At 34.1% G+C, this 21436-nt stretch overlaps 1 protein-coding gene across 22 annotated transcripts in view; it reads left to right on the forward strand.

Annotated features, from left to right (window-relative positions):
- Positions 1–21436, forward strand: part of CCDC91 (coiled-coil domain containing 91) — a 353778-nt gene that overhangs the window by 207638 nt on the left and 124704 nt on the right. For all 22 annotated transcript variants that reach the window (XM_047867305.1, XM_047867307.1, XM_047867304.1 and 19 more), the window contains one exon: positions 3364–3471. In XM_047867305.1, coding sequence (XP_047723261.1) covers positions 3364–3471 — 108 coding nt within the window. The remainder of the gene's footprint in view (positions 1–3363; positions 3472–21436) is intronic.

The raw sequence follows: 21436 nt of genomic DNA on the forward strand, positions 1-21436 counted from the left end.
TATTGGTTGGAGTAGAGTGGTTTTTGACTTAATATATTTATTTTCTATGAGTCTAATAATTGTAGAATTTATAACATACTTTTCCTTCTAAGAACTTTGCGGTCCTTCACACACTTCCTTTTATTTATTCAGAATTTGTCCTATGGAGTAGAAAGGATGGACATTTCTAGTCAAAAATAATAACTTAAAAATTGAAATACTTGGTAGGGATTGAATGTGCTTAGCAACAAATTTGGTAAATGAACTTGGTAGTTACAGTTTGAAGCTTAGTGAACTTTCCAGTGAATATTGGTATTGTCCGTAATATGATTTCTATAAAAAATATTCATCTTAGTACAAGGATCATCATTCACCAGATACCTATTACATGTGTGCGCTGTGTATGATTAATAGCAAATTATAATTCCTGCACTAAAGGAACCTACACTCTTGTTCACATATTTGAAATTCTTTTCAAAGAGGTATGGTTATTGGTTTTCCTTAAACTCAATGAATTAAATCCCCTAGGATGACACAGGCCATCCCTGATAGAACTGAGGCTAAAACCTAAATATGTTGAAAACTAATAAAACTTGCCCTGCCTTTAATAACATTTTTTTCATTACAGAATATGTGGATACATCTTTGTTTTTCTCCTCTACATACCATGAGTCTTCATGCTGTATCTTTGTTGAGAGTAGTTTAAAATAGCTTATAAAGGAAATAATTCTTTCAGACACCTCTTTATAATGTTGTTCCTTGTATCTTTGATATTTATAGACAAAACTACGGAGGAAAAAAAATGCATTGCAGGGAAATGTTAAGATTAATGTTCATTTTTATACTTACACAAAATACTAAAGGCAATTACTATCGTATATTACATTGGAACATAACTATCCAGTTATATAATGATGGATCACACTGTAAAAGCAGGTGGCTAGTGTCAGTTTGTGTTTTCAGCGTGTCCATAATGATTAATATTGTGGTTGTAAGTCAAGTTTTTGGAAATTACCTGTTTTGTTTGGACTGTGGCACCGATAATACAGTGTTGAGTAGTATTAGACCAAATTTTAAAACTCTCTTGTTATTACATACAAGGTTTTCTTATATCTGGCACCTGCTTAGTTTGCTACCTTCCTGCCTCCACTCTTAACTCCAACTATTCTTATCTATTTAATATTCTTTGCATATAACAGTGAACCTTACAGGCAGGCTTCGGGCATCTTTTCTTTAATACATACATTGCATATTCCTGTGGTGTGTAGTTATCTAGAGAATGTTTCTCTTCAACAATAGACTGCACTCAGTGAGGAGAGACTTTTTTTTAAATCCTTGTATTCCTAGTATCTTCCTTCATGTCCCTTCTGCAGATGGGTGGATTTAAGTAACTGAATGGGGCTAAGATGAGAGGTTTGAACTATATAAAAGACTGGTTACTTCTGCATAGCTTTTCGCCATGTTCCATAACCATAGCTTTGGCTCTTATTTGACTCATTGTCCTATAGTAAGTACTTGCCTCCTTGAAGTTTGGATGAAAATGAGCATATGGTGTACAAATAAATTACTAGAAAAAAAATACTGTTTAATTGTGTTTCTTAATAATGGTGAGAAAATGTTTTGTTTCACTAACTTACCTGTTCCTCCAAAGGAGGAATCTACTAAAGATCTATATAATCTATGAAGTTTACTAAAATTGGTTAAACTGTGACATTATTTGAAACCATGGCAAATAAGAAAGTGAAAACAGTTTTTTCTATTAAGCAAAACAGTCTGTCATATCCAAATTCCCAGAAAAGAATGGCATTTTTCTATCTATGAAAGATGTCATGAATATACTCAAGAGAATTGTTTATGACTATACTGTTCTTTAAATTTCCTGAAGTCCAACGCTATATTATATTTTCCCAAAGGTAAATTATAATTTTACATTATCGAATCACAGTTTAAGTGGTTAAATTTTGTGGCCTTATATAAATTAATCATTATGAAATCTTTAGAGGATGTATAATGAATAAATGAAGGGCTAAAGCAGTTCGGTAAAGCACTTCTTTAAATTTTGGTTAAATCTCAGTCAGAGCTTTATTTTCCTTTACTAATTTGCTAGTAATTATGCAGCTTCAGAGTGACAACTATTGAATTATAGGAGTGGTAGCATCATCAGACAGTTTAACATTTGCAAAAGAAAGTTAATTATCTGAAAATTTGAGACTTATCCTGAGGTTTAAAAAATATTTTTGTGTAAGTTTTTAAAAATACATGCATATTTATTTATTTAGCTCCTTAATGCATGTTGTTTCCAACCAAGTAAATCTATTTTCAAAACAGAGATTATTGAAGAGATTTGGCTTATTTTTCTTTTCTTGGTGAATGTGCCAAAGGTCTGTTTTCTATAAGACATGTGTCTGTTTCAACTTACTATTTTGATTATGAGTAGTTTATTATCCAGAGAGACCTTCAAAAATAGAATATTTGCTAAAGAATTCTTATGTATATGGTTGAATACATATTTTAGAATGATTTAGAATTTATAAATAGCATGTAATATAATATTGGGAACATGTTAAGTATAACATATAATGCTTTCATAAAAAGGAAAGAAAAAAGATAATAATGTATTAAGCATTTCCAATAAGGAAGTGAGTGGGTGGAACATCTTCAAATGCTGATTTGGCTTCCCTTAAGATAGTGTTAACGTCTTTATATTTAGCTGACTGAGGTTCCAGCATTTACACTACCCACTTAAGTTTGTCCAGTCTCCCAAGTTTTATTACTCCTTATGAATACTGCCTTGAGATTCTGACTTCCACACTTTGACTTCTACCTTTTTATATTAGGGGCGTGAACTTCCTGGGGGGCAGTTCTTTTATGTATGAAATTGCTCAGAGTTTCCATCTGCTTTCACTTGACTTGTGGTCTTGAAGATCATGCTTGGCCCATGGGATATTACAGTGTGCCGAGAGGATGTGGAGTTTTGTCAGCCAGTGAAATATGTCTGTTTTTTTTTTCTTTTTCTTTTTCTTTTTTTTTTTTTCAGCAGCTTTCATACACTCCTCATCCTGTGTGGTCTTCACCGAACTGAATTTATATTTAACAGAACTGCTCACCCTCTTTATCATCTTCTATGACTTGGCCTTTTTTAAGGAGAAGGTGTGTGGAAGTAACATCGGAGCCAAAAAACTGTAGTGTTGGCAATAGGAAAACTTAAAACTGAAAGCTTAAAGTAGGTTATATATGAATGTGTTCAATATTCACAAATGTGTATTTTGTAATGCAGAAGAGTGTTGTATTTCAGATATGTACAACTGTCAAAAAAAATTCCCATGCCAACAGTAGACTCCAAGTTTTGTCTGAGATCCAAATGACTTTTTTGCTTGTTTTTAGGCACTACTGCAGTCTTCAGTTAAGCAACAAGTAGAAGCTATTGAAAAACAGTACATTTCTGCAATTGAGAAACAAGCACACAAGTGTGAAGAGTTGTTAAATACTCAGGTAATAAAATTGCACATCCATTATATATTTATACTTTTCTGACTCTCCTCCCCTGAGAGCTCTATAACTGTTTATTCAGTTTCGTGCCATTTACTTTCCTTGGTGTATTTTGGAGGAAAAAACTATGCTTATGTAAACTCTATGTTAAAGTTTGGGAATTTTATGAAAGACTAAAAATAGAGCTAAAGGCCTAAAATATGTGGCTTTCCACCAAATTAATGATTCTTATGTTAATTTCTGAGTTATAGTATTATTCATCAAATAACAGAGGCAAAGAGATGACTGTGAACGTATTATGGCATGTGAAATGATTTTTAGTGCTATGAGATTTGTAAATAATATTTGCATTTTTGAAAGTACTTATTTATGTTTAAGTTACGTTTCATTGCATATAGACATTGGTTTCTATTTTAATTTTTCCATTAAATATGTTTCTTTTCTTGATTTAATGTCTTAGAAGACATAAAGAGATGATTACATTGAACAATCAGTTGAGCATTTATGGAGGTGTTATAGTGTAAATAATATATTCAAGAAATTCCCAGAAACACTTGTAAATAACGTAAAACTTGGTAGGTGAAAATAAAACCAGCTTTGTTTAAAGGAACTCTTTTATATCATGAGAAAGCATACTGAGAATTTGGAAAACAAAGTTAGGTGTAGAATTTAAATGGAGACATAAATATGCTACCCTATTACCAAGATTAGGGTCAATTCTATTAAATATTTTTCAGTGTCATTTTAATAAATGGCTTGGAAGAAGAAATACATAGGGAATTTTATAAATTTAATATAACAACTATACTCTTTTGGGTGTCGAAATACTAGGTCACCAGAACTATGAAGTGTATGACTTTGTGAATGGATAGAACAATCATGGAGAAGAGTTAAGGTCACAGAACTGTGAAATAGCATAAAGCATGTATTAGCCAGGGCAGGGCAGGTTATGCCCTGTCTCTCTGGCTTCAGACAGCAAAGACTTATATCTTACTCATGCTACAGATACAGATACAGTGTCTTGGGCCCTAGTCCCATCTTGTCTTCACCCTAGTGTAGTTCCTATGTGGAACAATACCTTTTAACATTGCAGAATGAATAGAAGCCCAAATATCCTACCAGTAATTAAATATTCTGGACTGGAAATGACGCTTCCACTCTCAATTTATATCAGTAGTGCTTTACTTCATCATAATGAGGTCAGGTAGTGAGATCCTACTATGAGTATGAAAGGGAGGGAACAGGAAATATTTGGTAAACAGCATTAATTATGCCACAGTTGGCTCTTATGGTTGCCAAATATTCCCAGTTTCCATCTTACTGGCAAATTTGCTTACCCTGTCTCCTTGGGAGAAAATCTGAAAGTTCTTTCCAAGCTATGGCCTCAAGCTCAAAAGTCCAGGATCTTTGGATAATAGGTAGGGAATGATGTACCATACTGTCTACATTATCAGGTCCAGATATATAGTCCCTTTTGATCTAAAGAACTAGAAACTAAAATACATGTTGTTTACCTTCAACATATTTAGTATATAGTAGCAAGATAAAGGTATTTACTGTAAACACCCTCAGTAGGAAGGATGAAGAATCAGATGAACAGCTGTCATTAGTATGTAGCAATTCTAAAATCTCAATGGACAGATTAAATAACGTGTGTTATGGGGATAGGATTGCTCTTTGATTGACCATGATTCTGTTTAGGCTTTAGGGACAGAGTTTCTAGTCCATTGTTCTTCATGATCTTGTAGGTTTTAAATTCTTCAATATCTTTGTTGACAATATCTAATATGAGTATTGGTGAGTATGCCATTTCTTAGCCTGCTTTTTGACTGTAGAAAATTGGGAGACATGGGTTACTTTAGATGGCAGATTGTGGCAGTTCAGAATAATGGTTCTTTTGGCTCCTTATCTGTTTGATTACAATCAGTTCCATTTGTGAAAGGTAAACCCACAGTTATTTTAGAGAACTACTTCCTACATTTAATTTGTTTATATGATTTTACCCCTATGGTTGCCCATTTTTCTATGTCTCTCTCTTTTTCTGATTAAAGATAACTTTGTTTATCAAGCATGGGTTTAAGAAATTCCAGGGGTCTCTTTCTCCAGACCATTTGTTCCAAATGAAAGTATATAGAGGACAGTAACAGTAATAGGCTTATTAGGTCTGTGCTTGGAGACATTTTAATCCATTGCATCCTTAATAGTGGGTGTAGCTAACATATACTTGATTCAGTACTTGCTGTAAGAAAGAATGTAGTTGGCCTTTTGTTGCTCAGAGACTTTCTCAGTTGTTTCTTTTATAAGTTGACATTGGGAAGATAGTTATTCCTGCAAGTCCTCAAATTTCTGAACTTTTTTTTGTTACCTGTAATTCGATTCTTATGAATTGTCTTCTTCTTGTGAATTCATTGCTGACTTTGTCTTTTTCTTACAATGCCTTATCAAAAATAGCCAATAGCAGAGCTAATAAATGAATTCAGCAAAGTTGCAAGTTAAAAGATTAACACACAAAAATCAGTTGTATTTCTATACATTCTTGATGAATATTCAAAAAAGAAATTAAGAAAGCGATTCAGTTTACAATAATATCACATTAAAGAATAAAATACCTCGGAGTAAAGGAGATGAAAGACTTGTCTGCTGAAAACTACAAAACAGGCTGAAAGAAATTAAAAATAACCTAAGTAAGCGGAGGGATATCCCATGTTCATCGACGATTGGGAAACATTTGGTGAAGAACAGGCTAAGACTACCTCAGGATATTTAGAGTATGATATACAGTGTGACGAAATGCCATTTAAAAACCAAACACTAAAAGGGGATATGATTAGTAGGCCAAATCACATAAAGTATATAAATGGTGATCCCACACTTGTTTTTCTAATCATATTTCATTAGATGCCATTTGAAATTTGAAATTAATAAATTTAATTTAACAAAAATAATAGCTGGATGGTTCCTTAGGAATAATTTAATTTAGCCTGTGTGTGTGTGTGTGTGTGTGTGTGTGTGTGTGTGTACACATGCATACCTTTCCCTTTTTTTATTGTTTTTTTTTTTTCAAATTGAGAATTTAAGGGAAAAGCAAGTATATTCAGAGTAGTTGCAAGCAGATGCTCAGAAATCTGGCTGTTTGACTTTGTCACTTAACTGTGTACTATGGAATGTCCTTAGCCTCTCTGTGCCTCATTTTTCTTACCTGTAAAATGTATATACAAGTAATTCCTACCTCATAGTATTGCTATGAGTATTATATGACATCAGACCTGCATAGTGCTTAGAATAGAACTTGGCACATTCTAGGTGTTCAGCTGGTATTGGCTGAATTATTATCATCTTTGCTATTCTTGGTCAAGATCATTTGTATGGCTCCTCCCAGAACCAAGGTTATGACTCACGTTTTCTAATTTCCAGTCTGTAGTAGAAAGGCTACTTATTTGTAGTTCATGTTTTATCTTGTGTTTGATTTAAAAAAGTGGTCTTTAAATTTTTATACATTTGTCTTGGGGCCTCATCTAGTATTTGAATGCTAGACCAACTTTTTGTCCTTCTCTCTCTTCCTTATTTAATGAGGGCCTTTTTTATGACTGGCATTCTGCTGGATTATATGAATATAATATGAACAAGACACAGCCCTTTTATTAAGCAGGTGGAAACATGACATTATTGTAAAACTATGGTAAGCTATGATAGAATAAATAATTATGTTATATTAAAGGGTATGTAGTTCCTTCATATAGGGTAAGGGAAGACTTATTGGACTAATGATGAGTTCTCTCAGGGTTCATGGGTCTAAGTGAGGTCAAAACTGAGAACTTAGCATGAGAGAGGTAGATGGAATAACGTATTCACAATCCTTTAAATGAGAGATTATAATATAAATGCTTGGCAAGGGTGGGTGAGGCTATTTAAGACTGCCAAATGAAAGATTATTTTATGCAATAGAAAGGATAATAAAGGACCTTGCCTGATGGGAAATTGGGTCCTTAAGACATTACTAGAGACATGACATTTGTTTGGATTTACATTTTAGTCATAATTACTCTGGCTAAAGTTTATAAAAATGAATTGATGAAAGACAGTATGAGAAGCACATAACAGCCTCTTAAACAGCCATTACAGTTATCCAAGTAAGAATGGTGGTGGCCCAAAGTAAGGTGGGTGCGTGGGAAAGAGAGATTTTGATGGTTTTGAGTCATATTAAGGGAACAGAAACCAGAGAATATGTGGGAATAAAAAAGAGGAAGTAAATGTTGATTGATAAAGGATATATTTACACACACACCAACACACACATTTTATATACATAAATATGTATTTATATACATAAATATATTTTTGTGGATGATGACCAGATTTTTGGTTTTGGCAGTGCAGTGAAATAGGAAACTTAAGACCTGGAGCATGGTTAGGGTTGAAAATTTTGTGTTTTAGACATGTTGAGTTTATAGTGCCTGTGGAATATACAAGATCAGAGTGCATAACAGAGTTGAATACAGAGTCTAGAACTATGAGAAATCTGGTTTTGAATTAATTTGCCAGTCAGAAGTATATAGAAGGTCATTGAAAGTATGTCTGTGGATGAGACCAGAGGATATATAGAATGAGAAAATAAATTCCATCTAGGGTCCTGAAGGACCTCAATAAATAATGGATAGGCTAAGAGAGCTCATGAAGGAAACTGTAAACTGGCAAGAGAAAAAGGAAGAAACCAAATGCCTAGTATACCTAAGTCACAGGAAGAGAGCATTTTACAAAAGAGTGAGTGGTTAACATTTTCAAATGATGTAAAATAAGTAAGTAAGGTATGGATTTACAAATGACTGCTGGATATGACAACAAGAAAGTGTCATTAACAAGAATAGTTTCAGTGGAATGGTGGAGGATCGAAGTAGATAATCATATGAGTAAAAAAGAAGATGAAAAAATAGAAACAGAAGGTAAGTCTTTGAAAAGCTTATTAGATCATTAAAATAAGACAGCACACTGTAGGTAGAAGGAGCTATGAAGGGGAAATTTTATCTTCCTTGTATTTTGGCCTAGAAGTTGAACTCATTTAAACTTGCTCTTATGGGCAAGAGCCAAGTTAGTAAGACTAAAGATTTAAAAAGAAAAAATGGATAGACCAGAGTACCCAAGAAGGAGGAAGTAATGAGTGGAGGTTAACCTTTATTAGGTAAGCAAACATTTTGATGTGTGCGTGTGTGTGTGTGTGTGTGTGTGTGTGTGTGTGTGTGTGTGTGACTGGGGGTGGAGGGATGTATATGTGCATAGATGTAAATTTTAAATATTATTTATACTTTTGAATTGTAACACTCATAAATTTTCTTAGTTCCTTTCTGTCAGCACTTGTAAAATCCAAATTTCTGTGAAGGATATGTACAATTTACTATTTAAAATCTCTTAAGTGCTATTAACAGATTTATATATGGAAAGTTACCCAAGCACACAAAATAAACTATCTATATTATTACTTGCAGTGCCTTGTCAAAAATGTCCAGTAGCCACCAACACATTTTTTTTTAAGTTTATTTATTTATTTTGAGAGAGAGAGAGAGAGAGCACAGGAGTGCACACAAGCAGGGGAGGGACAGAAAGAAGGAGAGACAGAATCCCAAGGAGGCTCTGCACCATCAATGCAGAGCTCACTGCAGGGCTTGAACTCACGATCTGACCTGAGATCAATAGTCTGGTGCTCAACTTACTGTGCCACCAAGGGGCCTCCCAGCATACATTTTTTAATGTATTATCTTCCAGTGTCTTCCCTAAGAAATACAAGTTATCATTTGAATCCCGTACCAGAATGTAAATTCTGTGAGAAATAGATTATGGGTTTATTCTGTATTTTGCTGGATCACCCAAGCCTATCAACTTTTTTGTGTATGCTCTAGGTGCAGGAAAATACCCTCGTTATTGAGAGATGTATACACCTGTTTATCCACTGTCACAATCAAGATACAGAACATTTCCATCAACCCAAGACATTATCTCATGCCCTTCTACAGTCATCCACCCTCAACGACCCTAACCCTAGGCAACCACTGATCTGTGTTTGCTACTATTGATTAGTTTACTTGCTTTAATAACAGTTGGTTGATGGGAAGCCTGGGTGGCTCAGTCGGTTAAGCATACGACTTCAACTCAGGTCACAATCTCGTGGTCCGTGAGTTCGAGCCCCGCGTCAGGCTCTGGGCTCATGGCTCAGAGCCTGGAGCCTGCTTTGGATTCTGTGTCTCCCTCTCTCTCTCTGCCCCTCCCCCGTTCATGCTCTGTCTCTCTGTGTCTCAAAAATAAATAAACGTTAAAAAAAAATAAAATAAAATAACAGTTGATTGAGCCGCCGAGTCTTGATTTTGGCTCAGGTCATGATCCTTGGGCCTTGGGATCGAGCTCCACATTGGACTCCATGCTTAGTGTGAAGCCTGCTTAAGATTTTCTCTCTCCCTGCCCCTTTCCCCTGCTTGTGCTCTTTCTCTCTCTCAAAAAAAAAAAAATTAAAAATTAAAAACAAACAAACAAACAAAAAACAGCAATGTCACCAGATACTACTAAATGTCCCCTGCGAGAATGGGGATAGTAAATCACCCCTGGATGAAAAGCACTGCTGTGATCTAGTTTTCTATCTGTACACCAATACCATACAGCTTTATTACTATGACTTTATGGTAAGTCTTAAAATTTTATGTATAAGAACTTTAATTTTATTCTTGAAAATTGTTTTGCTAGTTTAGATAATAAGCATTTTCTTTTTTTTTAAATTTTTTCTTTAACATTTATTTATTTTTGAGACAGAGAGAGATAGAGCATGAACGGGGGAGGGGCAGAGAGAGAGAGAGGGAGACACAGAATCCGAAGCAGGCTCCAGGCTCTGAGCCATGAGCCCAGAGCCCAATGCGGGGCTCGAACTCACGGACCGCGAGATCATGACCTGAGCTGAAGTTGGACGCTCAACTGACTGAGCCACCCAGGCGCCCCGATAATAAGCGTTTTCTTTTACATACATTCTATATTCAGCTTGTCAGTTTCCATTTAAAAAACAAGCCTGTTGTGATTTTGATTAGAATTACATAATCTATAGCTTAATTTAGAAAAAAAATGCCATTTTAACAATATTGAATCTTACAATATCCGTAAACATAGTGTTTTTCTCCATTTTATTAGATCATATTTAATTTCTCAATAATGTTTTGTGGTTTTCAGTATATAGGATCAGGTATACTTTGTTAAATTTATTTGTAAGTATTTCATTTTTAGAATACTCTCATAAATGGAATTTTAAAATTATATTTTCAGATTTTCTTTGCTAGTGTATTAATGCAATTGGTTTTTTGTATATTGCTCTTCATCCTGAAATCTTGGTAAATTCACCTTTTAAGTCTGTAACTTTTTTGTCAGTTTTCTAGGATTTTCTCTGTACCTTATAATGTCATCTGGAAATCACTCAGTATTCCATGTTATTTAGGATTATACTTTGTTTGCGATTTGTATGTCTTTCATTTCTTTTTCTTGATATTTAACTGCTAGGCCCTCCAGTATAACATTTAATATATGTGGTGACAACGTCTTGACTTATTCCTAATTCTTAGGGAGAAACCATTTAGTCTTTAACCCTTAAGAGTAATATTAATTCTAGGTTTTCCATAGATGCCATTTGTTGAGGAAGTTATCTTTTATTACTATTTTTCTAAGAGTTTTATTTAAATCATGAGTGTTTAGTTTTTGTTCATTTATTTTTCTGTATCTATGGACATAATCGTGTTTCTTTTTTATGTAATGTTATATATTATATTATTGAATTTCAAATATCAAACTGGTTATGTTCATGGGATAAATCCTATTGTTAATGAGAAATTTTTATTTTATATACTGAAAGATTCAGTGGGATAAAATTCTGTGGAGGATTTTTGTGTCTGTGTTCATCATGAATATAGGTCTGTAGTTTTTGGTTTTGTTTTTGTTTTCTTGTAATACCTATTTCTAGTTTTGGTGTCAGTAAAACTGGCCTCATAAAAAAGTATTTCTGCCTTCTCTGTTTTCTAAAAGGATTGGAATAGGAATAGTATTATTTTTCTTTAAATGTTTGGTGGGATCCACTGGAGAAGCCATATAGGTATATAATTTTCTTTGTTGAGACAGTTTTTAATTACTAATTTTCTGTTTATTAGTTTTAGTAATTTATGTCTTTCAAGAAACCTTGCTTTGCACTTAAATTGTTAAATTTATCGGAAAAATATAATGGTGTTTTATTGTTCTTTTGTAAGATTTATAGTGATGTCCTTTCTTCTTTTCTTCATAGTGGGAATTTATATCAATTGGTTTAGATTTAGTACTTTGTTAATCTTTTTTAAGAAGCAGTTTTTGGTTCCATTGATTTTTTTCTTTCTTTTTTTTTATTTCATTGCTGGTCTGACCTTTATTATTCCTTTGAGTTTGATTTGCTGTATTTTTTAAAGTTCTCAAAATGGAAGTACAAATACATGATTTTAGAGCTATCACGTTTATGCTAATAGCCAATTTGACTATATTCCACATATTGTAATATGGCATGTTTTCATTTTCATTTTGCTTGAGATGTTCAAAAATTTCTTTAAGATTTTTGTTTAACCAATGAGATATACAGTAAGTTAGTTAGCTTCACATTTTTATTTAAATTCCAGTTAGTTAACATACTGCGTAATATTAGTTTCAGTTGTAGAATTGAGTGATTCATCACTTGTATACAACACCCGGTGCTCATTAGAAGTGTGTTGTGTTGTTTACATTTCCCATATTTTGAGATTTTTTTCTAGCTTTCTTTTTTTTATTGATTTCTAATTTAAATCGTTTTGCATTGAGAATATATTCTGTATTGAATCATTTATTTTCAGTGTATTAAGACCTGTTTTGTAGCTTAACATATATTCTATCTTTATGAATATACTGTGTACATTTGAAAAGAATGTATATTCTACTGTGGCTGGGTAGAATGTTCTATAAATGACAAATTAGGTCAATATGGTTGATGTTTTTCAGTTCTTCAAAATGCAGTGATTGTATTTTCTTCTTTCAGTTACTGAGAAAAAGAGTGTTGATCTCTCCAATTGTAATTGATTTTGTCTATTTCTTTCAATTCTGTCAGTTTTTTTTTTTTGTCTTGTATTTTGGTGCTTTATTGTTGAATGCATGTGAATTTATAGTTGTTAAATCCTCCTATTGTATTTCTTCTCTTAATATCTATTTTGTATTATAATAACATAGTTAATTTAACTCTGTTATGCTTACTAGTTATATGGTCTTTCATTTTCCATTCATTTACTTTAAAATTATCTGTGTCCTTGAGGGGTGCCTGCATGACTCTATCAGTTGAGCATCTGACTTCATTTTGGCTCAGGTCATGATCCCAGGGTCGTGTGATCAAGCCCTGCATCAGGCTCCTTACTGAGCACTGAGCCTGCTTAAGATTCTCTCTCTCTCTCTCTCTCTCTCTCTCTCTCTCTCTCTCTCTCTCTCTTTCTCTCTCTGTCTGTCTCTCTCTCATTCTCTGTCTCCCTTCCTCCCTCCCTCCCTCCCTCCCCCTCCCTCTGCCCCTCTTCCCTCCTCACACTTGCTCTTTTTCTCCCTCTCAAAATAAAAAAAAAAAGACTGTTCTTTCACACATGAATTTTCTTTGTACCCTATTAAAAATTAATAAGATATGTGTGTGTTTATTACTTAACTCTCTATTGGTTCCATTTACATATCATAACTCCTATACTCCTAGTCTTGAAGTCAGGTAGCAGAAGTCCTCTAATATTGTTCTTATATTTCAAACTTGTTCTGACTAGTCTGTGTTCTTTGCACTTACATATAAATTGTATAATCAGCCTGTCAATTTCTACCGCAGAGCATGCTGAGATGATAGGAGCTGTGTTTACTCATATCATTTCTGCCACCAAATGTGTGAGTTTCAACATCAAGCAATTCTCCAGTTCCCCTGCTGGTTGTTGTATAAGTCAATTTAATTCTTCTCTTTTTTAAAAAAAAGTTTATGTATTTATTCTGAGAGAGAGAGCAGGGGAAGGGTAGAGAGAGAGGGAGAGAATCTGAACCAGGCTCCACACCACCAGCACAGAGCCCGAGGTAGGGCTCAAACTCATGAACTGTGTGCTCATGACCTGAGCCAAAGTCAAGAATCAGATGCTTAACTGACTGGCCACCCAGGTGCTTTGTCAGTTTAATTCTGACAGTACCCAGCGTTAGTGCAAAGTTCAGATTAAGGGCTTAGTCCCATAAGACTTACCCCACTTCATATTCCAGTTGCAAGTTCTATGCATTCTGTACTCCTAACCAACAGGCTATGAGTCAGGGAGCTCCTGTAACCCCCTCTCAGTCCCTGGACCTCCTGTATTTCTGATCAAATGGCTATAAATCAAGACTTTCCACAAGCCCCTCCTGAGGTTTGATAATTTGCTAAAACAGCTCACAGAACTCAGGAATGTGTTTTACTTACTATTACCAGTTTATTATAAAGGATACAGCTCAGGAACAGCCAAACAGAAGAGATGTAAAGGGTAACATGTGGGGGGAGCCAGGGTATCGTGGAGTTTCTGTGCCCTCTCCAGGTGTGTCACTCTTCCAGTTTACCCAGTTCACCAATCTGGATGCTATCTAAATCTTGTTTTTATGGAGATTCCATTACATAGGCATAGCTGATTAAATCACTGACCATTGATGATTGATTCGATCTCCAGCCCCTCCCCTCTTCCTAAAGGTTGAGGAAGGGGGTAAGGTTGAATGTTCCAACCTCTAATCACATGGTTGGTTCTTCTGACAGCCCCATTCTGAAGCTACGTTGGGGTCCACCAAGAGTCATTTCATTAACATAAATTCGGGCATAATTGAAGGGGGCTTGGTGTGAATAACAAAAGATACTTCTTTTACTCCTATCTCTAAGGAAATCCCAAGGCTTTTAGAAGCTCTGTGATAGGAGCTTGGAATGAAGACCAAATATATATTTCTTACGCTGTCACAGATGTTGCTTGGGATTGTGTTGAATCTATTTGGACGTAATTGACAACTTTACAATGTTGTCTTGTTACCTAAGAATATGGTATACTGCTCCACTTATTTAAGTATTTTTTAATTTCTGTCAGTAACGTTTAAAATTTTTACTGTTCAGGTCTAGCACATCTTTTCAGATTTACTCCACAACATTTCTTCTTTTTTTAGTGCTGCTTTGACTTTTATATTTTTTCAACTTCAATTATTCAGTGCGTGTTGTACAAAAAAATACAATTGTATATTGGTCTTGTATTCTGTGATGATGCTAAAATCACTTGTGAGTTTTAGCACCTTGTTTTTGATAGAGTCTATTGGATTTTCTACATAGTCAATTATGTTGTCTGAGAGTATAGATATTGTTCCATCTTCCTTTTAATTTAATGTCTTTTATTTTTCTTAACTTACTGCACTGGCTAAACCCCTAGTACAATATTGAAAACCTCTAGTACAATAGTACAATATGGAAGGATATCTTTGCCTTTTGCTTGACCATGGGAAGAAAGCATTTAGTTTTTCATGTTAGCTCTAGATATCTTCATGAAAGCTCTCTACTAGGTCGAGTATTTTTCTTTCTACTCCTGGTTTTTATTCTGGGAATAGATGTTGGATTTTGTCAAACAAATACATGTATAACTTATGTTATATATGTATATGTATTTTCTCATAATATTCTCTTGTTGTCCTTTTATATCTGTAGCAAGTTTTGTGATGTCTTTTATCTTATTCCAGGTATTAGTAATCTGTCATTTTTCTCTTTTCCTGATTAGTTTTGTAGAAGTTTATTGATTCTTTTAATCTTTTCAAAGACCAGCTTTTGGTTTCATTGATTTTATTTTTTGTGTTTTTCTTATTTCTATATCATTGACTTATACTCTGACCTTTATTATTTTATTTATTTAGTTTAATTGGATTTCAGTTTGCACTTATTCTGGTGTCTTAAAACAGAAGCTTAGGCCATTGACTGATACTTTTATTTTTCAGTATAAGCCTTTAGTGATATGTTTCTTTCTAGGTACTACTTTAGGTGCATGTCTCACATTTTAAAATGGCATGTTTTCATTTTCAGTGACTTAAATATGCTTTTTAATTTTTCTTTTGATTTCTTCTTTTATCCTTGGGTTATTTAGAAGTGTGTTATTTAGTGTTAAAATATTTTCTGGTTTTCTACATGTATCTCTTTTGTTGATTTCTAATCTTATTCTAATGTGGGCAGAGAACATTATGTGATTTAAATATTTTTTTGAGATTTGTTTTATGGCTCAGGATATGCTCTGTCTTGGTAAATATTCCTTATCTACTTGAAAAGAATGCACATTCTTCTGTTGGAGTTTCTTTATAAGTGTCATTTAGATCAAGTTTTTGATTGAGTTGTTCAAGTCTTCTCTATTGTTACAAATTTTCTTTCTTCTTGTCTGCCACTTATTGAGAGTCAAGTGTTGAAAGATCTGACTGTGCTTATGGATTTGAGTAGTTTCCCTTGCAATTCTATTTTTTTGCTAGTGATTTTGACACACTTCTATTTAGTACATAAACATTTCGGATTAAGTCCTCTTAATATAATTTTCTCTTTAACACTATGAAATGCCTTTTCTCTGATAATGTTTGTTATGAGATCTGCTTTGTTTGATATTAATATAGTTTCTTCACCTGTCTTTTGATTATTGTCAGAATAATATATTTTCCCCTATACTTTTACTTTTTCCCCCCTTTACTTTTAATCTATTTCTGTCTGTATGTTTAAAATGGGTTTCTTACAGGAAGCAGGTAGTTGTCTCTTACTTTTATCTAATCAAATAGCCACTGCCTTTTTATTATGTGGGATTTATTTGTTTGTTTGTTTGTTTGTTTGTTTGAAGTAGGCTCCATGCCCTGTGTGGAGCCTATAAAGGGCTTGAACTCAAGACCCTGAGGTCAAGACCTGAGCTGAGATCAAGAGTTGGACACTTAATGGACTAAGCCACTCAGGCACCCCCTTTTTATTGTGTTTTTAAAACTCTTTACATTTAATGTGATTATCAATACTTTGATATGTACCATGCTGCTATTTGTTTTCTGTCTGTTCCATGTTTTCTTTGTGTGTTTTGTGTGTGTGTGTGTGTGTGTGTGTGTGTGTGTGTGTGCCTACTTTTGGATTATGTTAATGATTTCATTTTATGTCTTTTGCTGGTTTATTATGTACAACTCTTTGTTGTGTTATTTTGTGATTAGGGAAGGTTGGCAACATTTTTTTGAAAATGGGTAGATAATAAATATTTTAGATTCTCTGCTAAAACTGTGTTAACTCTGCCAATATAGTGAGAAAGCAGCCATAAACAATATGTAAATGAGTGACCATTGCTATGTTTCAATAAAAGTTTATTTACAAAATCAGACTACAGGTTAAATTTGAACCAGAGACCATACTTTGCCAAACTTTTTAGGATCTTGAGTTCTTAATTTCCTCTTTATGGTAATTTTTCCCCTCACATTAGCTTTCTCATGAAAATCCCTTGGATTCCTTAGTAATGTTCCCTTTCCTGCAGAGTCTGATACAGTAGATCCATTGGGACAAAAGAATATATGAATGTTATGAAATTGGCAATAGCTATTTTTAGTCAAAACCCAGCATATTTGGGGGCTTCAATGTGGTATTTTAACAAGAATCCAGGTATTTGTGAATATTTTGTTTCCACAATATTAGGAAACATCATTTGGGGCAATGTTTTCTAAGTTTCTTGATAATGAGAATAGTGGGGATATTTGTTTACTATTCAGATTAACAGGATTCTCCTCTATTAATTTTTATTCTTAACAATTTAGTTGGAGCCCAAGACAAATCAGGTAATATCTATGAGAGAACTTTGATAGACACTGTTTTAGTATTGCCTTCATATTGCTAATCTTCAGCATTCCTTCTTCTTAATTTCTCATCCTTCAAGTTTCAGAATTGTAAGAGGAAAGAATCCCATTATTCCTACTTTCTTAGGTGTTTTTAACCTCAAACCAGTTAAAGGGATAGGTTGGAAGAAAGGACATGTAATATTTTGATATTTTTGTGGACTAAGAAGCTACTTCAAATGATATCTTTTATTAGTAGTTTGGATTAGGACAACTATAGAATTTCTTTGTACTTATTTTTTAAAATCTGTAAATTAGAGTTAATTGTAGTATCTAATAGGTGCTATATAAGGATTAAGTGAAGCAAAGTGTCTAGTATATAGTAATTACTCAATAACTTAGTAGCTGTAGTTCTATGGGAAAATCTCTAGATTTAGTTCTTTTGTTATCTGTGATTACTTTTATGCAAAGGGATGTCCGTTATCCTGAAATACAAGAAATCATTCACACATTCATTGTTATTTTTTAAGGTTTTTTATTTGAGAGAATGCTTAGATTTTTTTATGTGGTTACAATTTCCATTAGCATTTGGTAATTGATTTTTTCAAATAATTTCCATACAAATTCTGGAAAATTTCTCTATCAATTTTGAGACTTCCCGTGTCACATTTTATTGTAATTTTTGGTAACTAAATAAAGCAAACACAAAATTAGTATAATAGGCATAGCATTAGATTTAACACATGGTTTTGTAGCAGAGGAAAAATGTTTTTTTCTAATATTTTCCTCAGTTCTCTGGCTGGGGCCTTGTAAACTGAAGTGACAAAAGACAGATTAACAAAGAGATGACCATATATATTTACTTAATGTACTTTTTCATGACATGGGGACTTTAATAAGGAAATAAAACCAAGATACAATAAAACCTGAGCATTTTTATACTAGAGTTGATGAAGAGTGGAAAGTCATCGAAAAACATGATAGGACAAAAGGCTATAAGCAAAGCGAACTGGGGGCAATTTAGTAAGACCTGTTCATTTGGATTCTTGACAACCATCTGTCTTCAGAAATAAGGAAGCTCCTTTTTTTCTGGGTATAGGGTAGGCACTTCTGACTACTTCCCCCTACTTGCGTCAGGGGGAAAGGAGAAGGTCAGAGGATTCTTCCTGCACCTTCCATTTCTCACATCCCTTCAGCCTAAAATATTTAGTATGTCAAGGTGCCAGAGTCTTGGATAGTGTGTTCTGAACCCTGTCAATTTCATTATGACATATTTGCTTCAGACCTTTTAAATTTGGGGGGAAAGTACTATCTCAACTTCTCTGTCATACTTCCTTTCCTCTTCTCTAAAGGACAAATATTATACAGGCTTTACCACGTTTTTACTCTTGCCTCCATGTACCCATACTTGTTCAGTATTTAATTCTAGTCCTTAAATTCCCCCAAATATTACTGTGATTATTTACATTTTTATTGTGATGTGCTCACATGTTTACAGATTTTTTTTTTGTTTACCTGTTACTGCTTGCCTTCTCTCCTTCATGAGTTCAATCTACTTCTTATAGTCTTTATTAATTATGAAGTAGAAACTTTAACATTTTTTTTCTGAAACTTTTTATTGTACCATAATTTGTGAAAAGAATTTCAGTACTGTGTAAAATACTATAGCAGTTGTTTTTCCTGAAGGTATTATTCCACTGTCTTTAATGTGTAATGCTTCTTCTGAGATGCCTGATGTTAGTTCAGTTATTGATATTTTATAGATCATCTGTCTTTATGCCTTGGTTATTTTTCATAGTTCGTTCTTATCCCTGATGTTCTATAATTTTACTCTGATGAGCTTATAATATATCTTTGAATTTAGTTTTTATACATCCTGTGCAGGCATGGCAGTGATAGTTAACTACCCACCAAAATTTGTTCCTCTTTCTTAACATATGGTTGTAACAACTAGCTGGCATTCCCCGAGCAGGTCTTTTCCTTTGCCTTTGTGGAGTTGGTGTCATTCATAAAGGCGTCCTTTTGCCTATATCCTCCCATGAAATACCTATCAAGTAAAACCACTAATATGAAATAATCCCTTTCAGATTCAACAGTTTAGTTTAGATTATGATTTCTCTACACAGTAAACAAAGTTCAGGTAGCTTAGTTTTCCACCAGTGATTGGGGAGTGCAAGTAATGTGTGTCATTCACTGGCCAAGATGGTTCAGAACTAGATGGGCGTTGTCATATCTCCTCTTTGCCTGTAAGAGAAAACATTAAGGATTTTGGCAATGGCAGAAACACATGTGTGAGGAGATTGGGTTTGTGAATTATCACTTGGAGGGAATCTGCCATTCAAGACATTTCCATGAATAACAAAGAAAACTTATGTTGTTTTTAGTCAGTGAAAATTTTGTAATTTGTTGATAGCAGCTAGCATTACCTTAATATATCAAGACTCATTTGTCATCATTATCTTTCAAAAACTTTGATACTGTTAATCAAATATATATTTTTAGAACCCAGACTTTATCACAAAAGTATATATATATATATATATATATATATATATATATATATATATATATAAACCTGTTGCAAAGCTTAAAAATAAAAATATTATAGGGGCACCTGTGTGGCTCAGTTGGTTAAGTGTCTGACTTAGGTTCAGGTCATGATCTCATGATTCATGAGTTCGAGCCCTGCATCAGGCTCTCTGCTGTCAGCTTAGAGCCTGCTTCAGGTCCTCTGTTTCCCTCTCTCTGTTTCTTCTCCCCACCCTCCAAAATAAACTTAAAAAATAAATGAATAGAGTATCATAATAAATATAGGCAAGAAGTCAGACAGTTTGAATCTCACGTAAAAATTTCTTTGTGTTTAGGACAAGGTAGAAGAGTTCATTTTAGTTGAAAAGTGGGTAAAATTTAATATGAATGTATGAAAGTATCCAAAAATATAATTTAAAAGAAAAAAAGTACCCCAACATTTAAATAATTGGTTTAATTTTTAAGATTAACTTTGAACTGGAATGCATTTAAAATGAAAGAAAATTATATCTGGGTTTAATTAAGATTAAGGAATGGGTGATTTATGCTTGGTCTCCTGAATATCACATGGTTTTTTGTGTAGCACCGGCATTTGATCATACTAGGCTTTTTATTTCAGTATAAGTGTATTACATCTCCAGATCACAGGAATGTTTAAAAATATTCCTTGCATTCATTTAGAGGAAAATTGATAATGATAGATTGTTACAGGACGCCCACTCTCATTCTGCTTCGGCAGAGAAGAAAAATATTGTGGTCTTGGCACCTATAGGAGAGGAAAACTTTTTACTCTACCCTTCTAGGGTCTTTCGCCTGGTCTATTAATTAAATTGATATAAGACAGATTAACAGGAGAAAAACAAATTTAATTAAGTGTATACGGGAACCCCATAAGAATGTGATACCCACAGTCAGTCAGGCAGTTGAGGCTTACATGCTATCCTGAGCTAAGGAGAAGGGGGTACAAGCCTGAGATTTCAAAAGGGAGGAACATAATTCACAGGAAGATAAACAAGGAAAACAAATGTTTGCCATGCTTTACAGATACTGTGGGATACGGAGAGGAACTTGCTCTGTGGGCCCTGCCAAGCTTCGCCAACAACGCCCCCCCCCCCCACCCCCAGTTTATTACTACACCTAGCCCATATTCTTTTTTTTTTTTTTATAATGTTTATTTTTGAGAGACAGAGAGAAGAGCATGGGCAGGGGAGAGGCAGAGAGAGAGGGAGACACAGAATCCGAAGCAGGCTCCAGGCTCTGAGCTGTCAGCACAGAGCCTGATGCAGGGCTCAAGCTCACTGACCATGAGATCATGACCTGAGCTGAAGTTGGATGCTTAACCAACTGAGCCACCCAGAAGCCTCAAAGCCCATATTCCTTGTAGTTATCTCTGATGTTAGTTCTTTTCCTAGACCAAGCCTCTATCTAAATTCTTTTAGGCAGTTAAGGGGGAGCTGAAAGCTCTTCCTGAATCTTTTGGGCCTAGAATGACTTCAGCGCAAAGTAACCCACATCTCAAAGCAGCCCATTTGGCAGGGGAAGCTTGTTCTGAACACCTTCATACCTTAAAAATAGAAAGAAAGAAACAGAAAAGTACATGGAG

This window comes from Prionailurus viverrinus, chromosome B4 (genome assembly GCF_022837055.1).
Source record: "Prionailurus viverrinus isolate Anna chromosome B4, UM_Priviv_1.0, whole genome shotgun sequence".
NCBI classification, from domain to species: domain Eukaryota; kingdom Metazoa; phylum Chordata; class Mammalia; order Carnivora; family Felidae; genus Prionailurus; species Prionailurus viverrinus.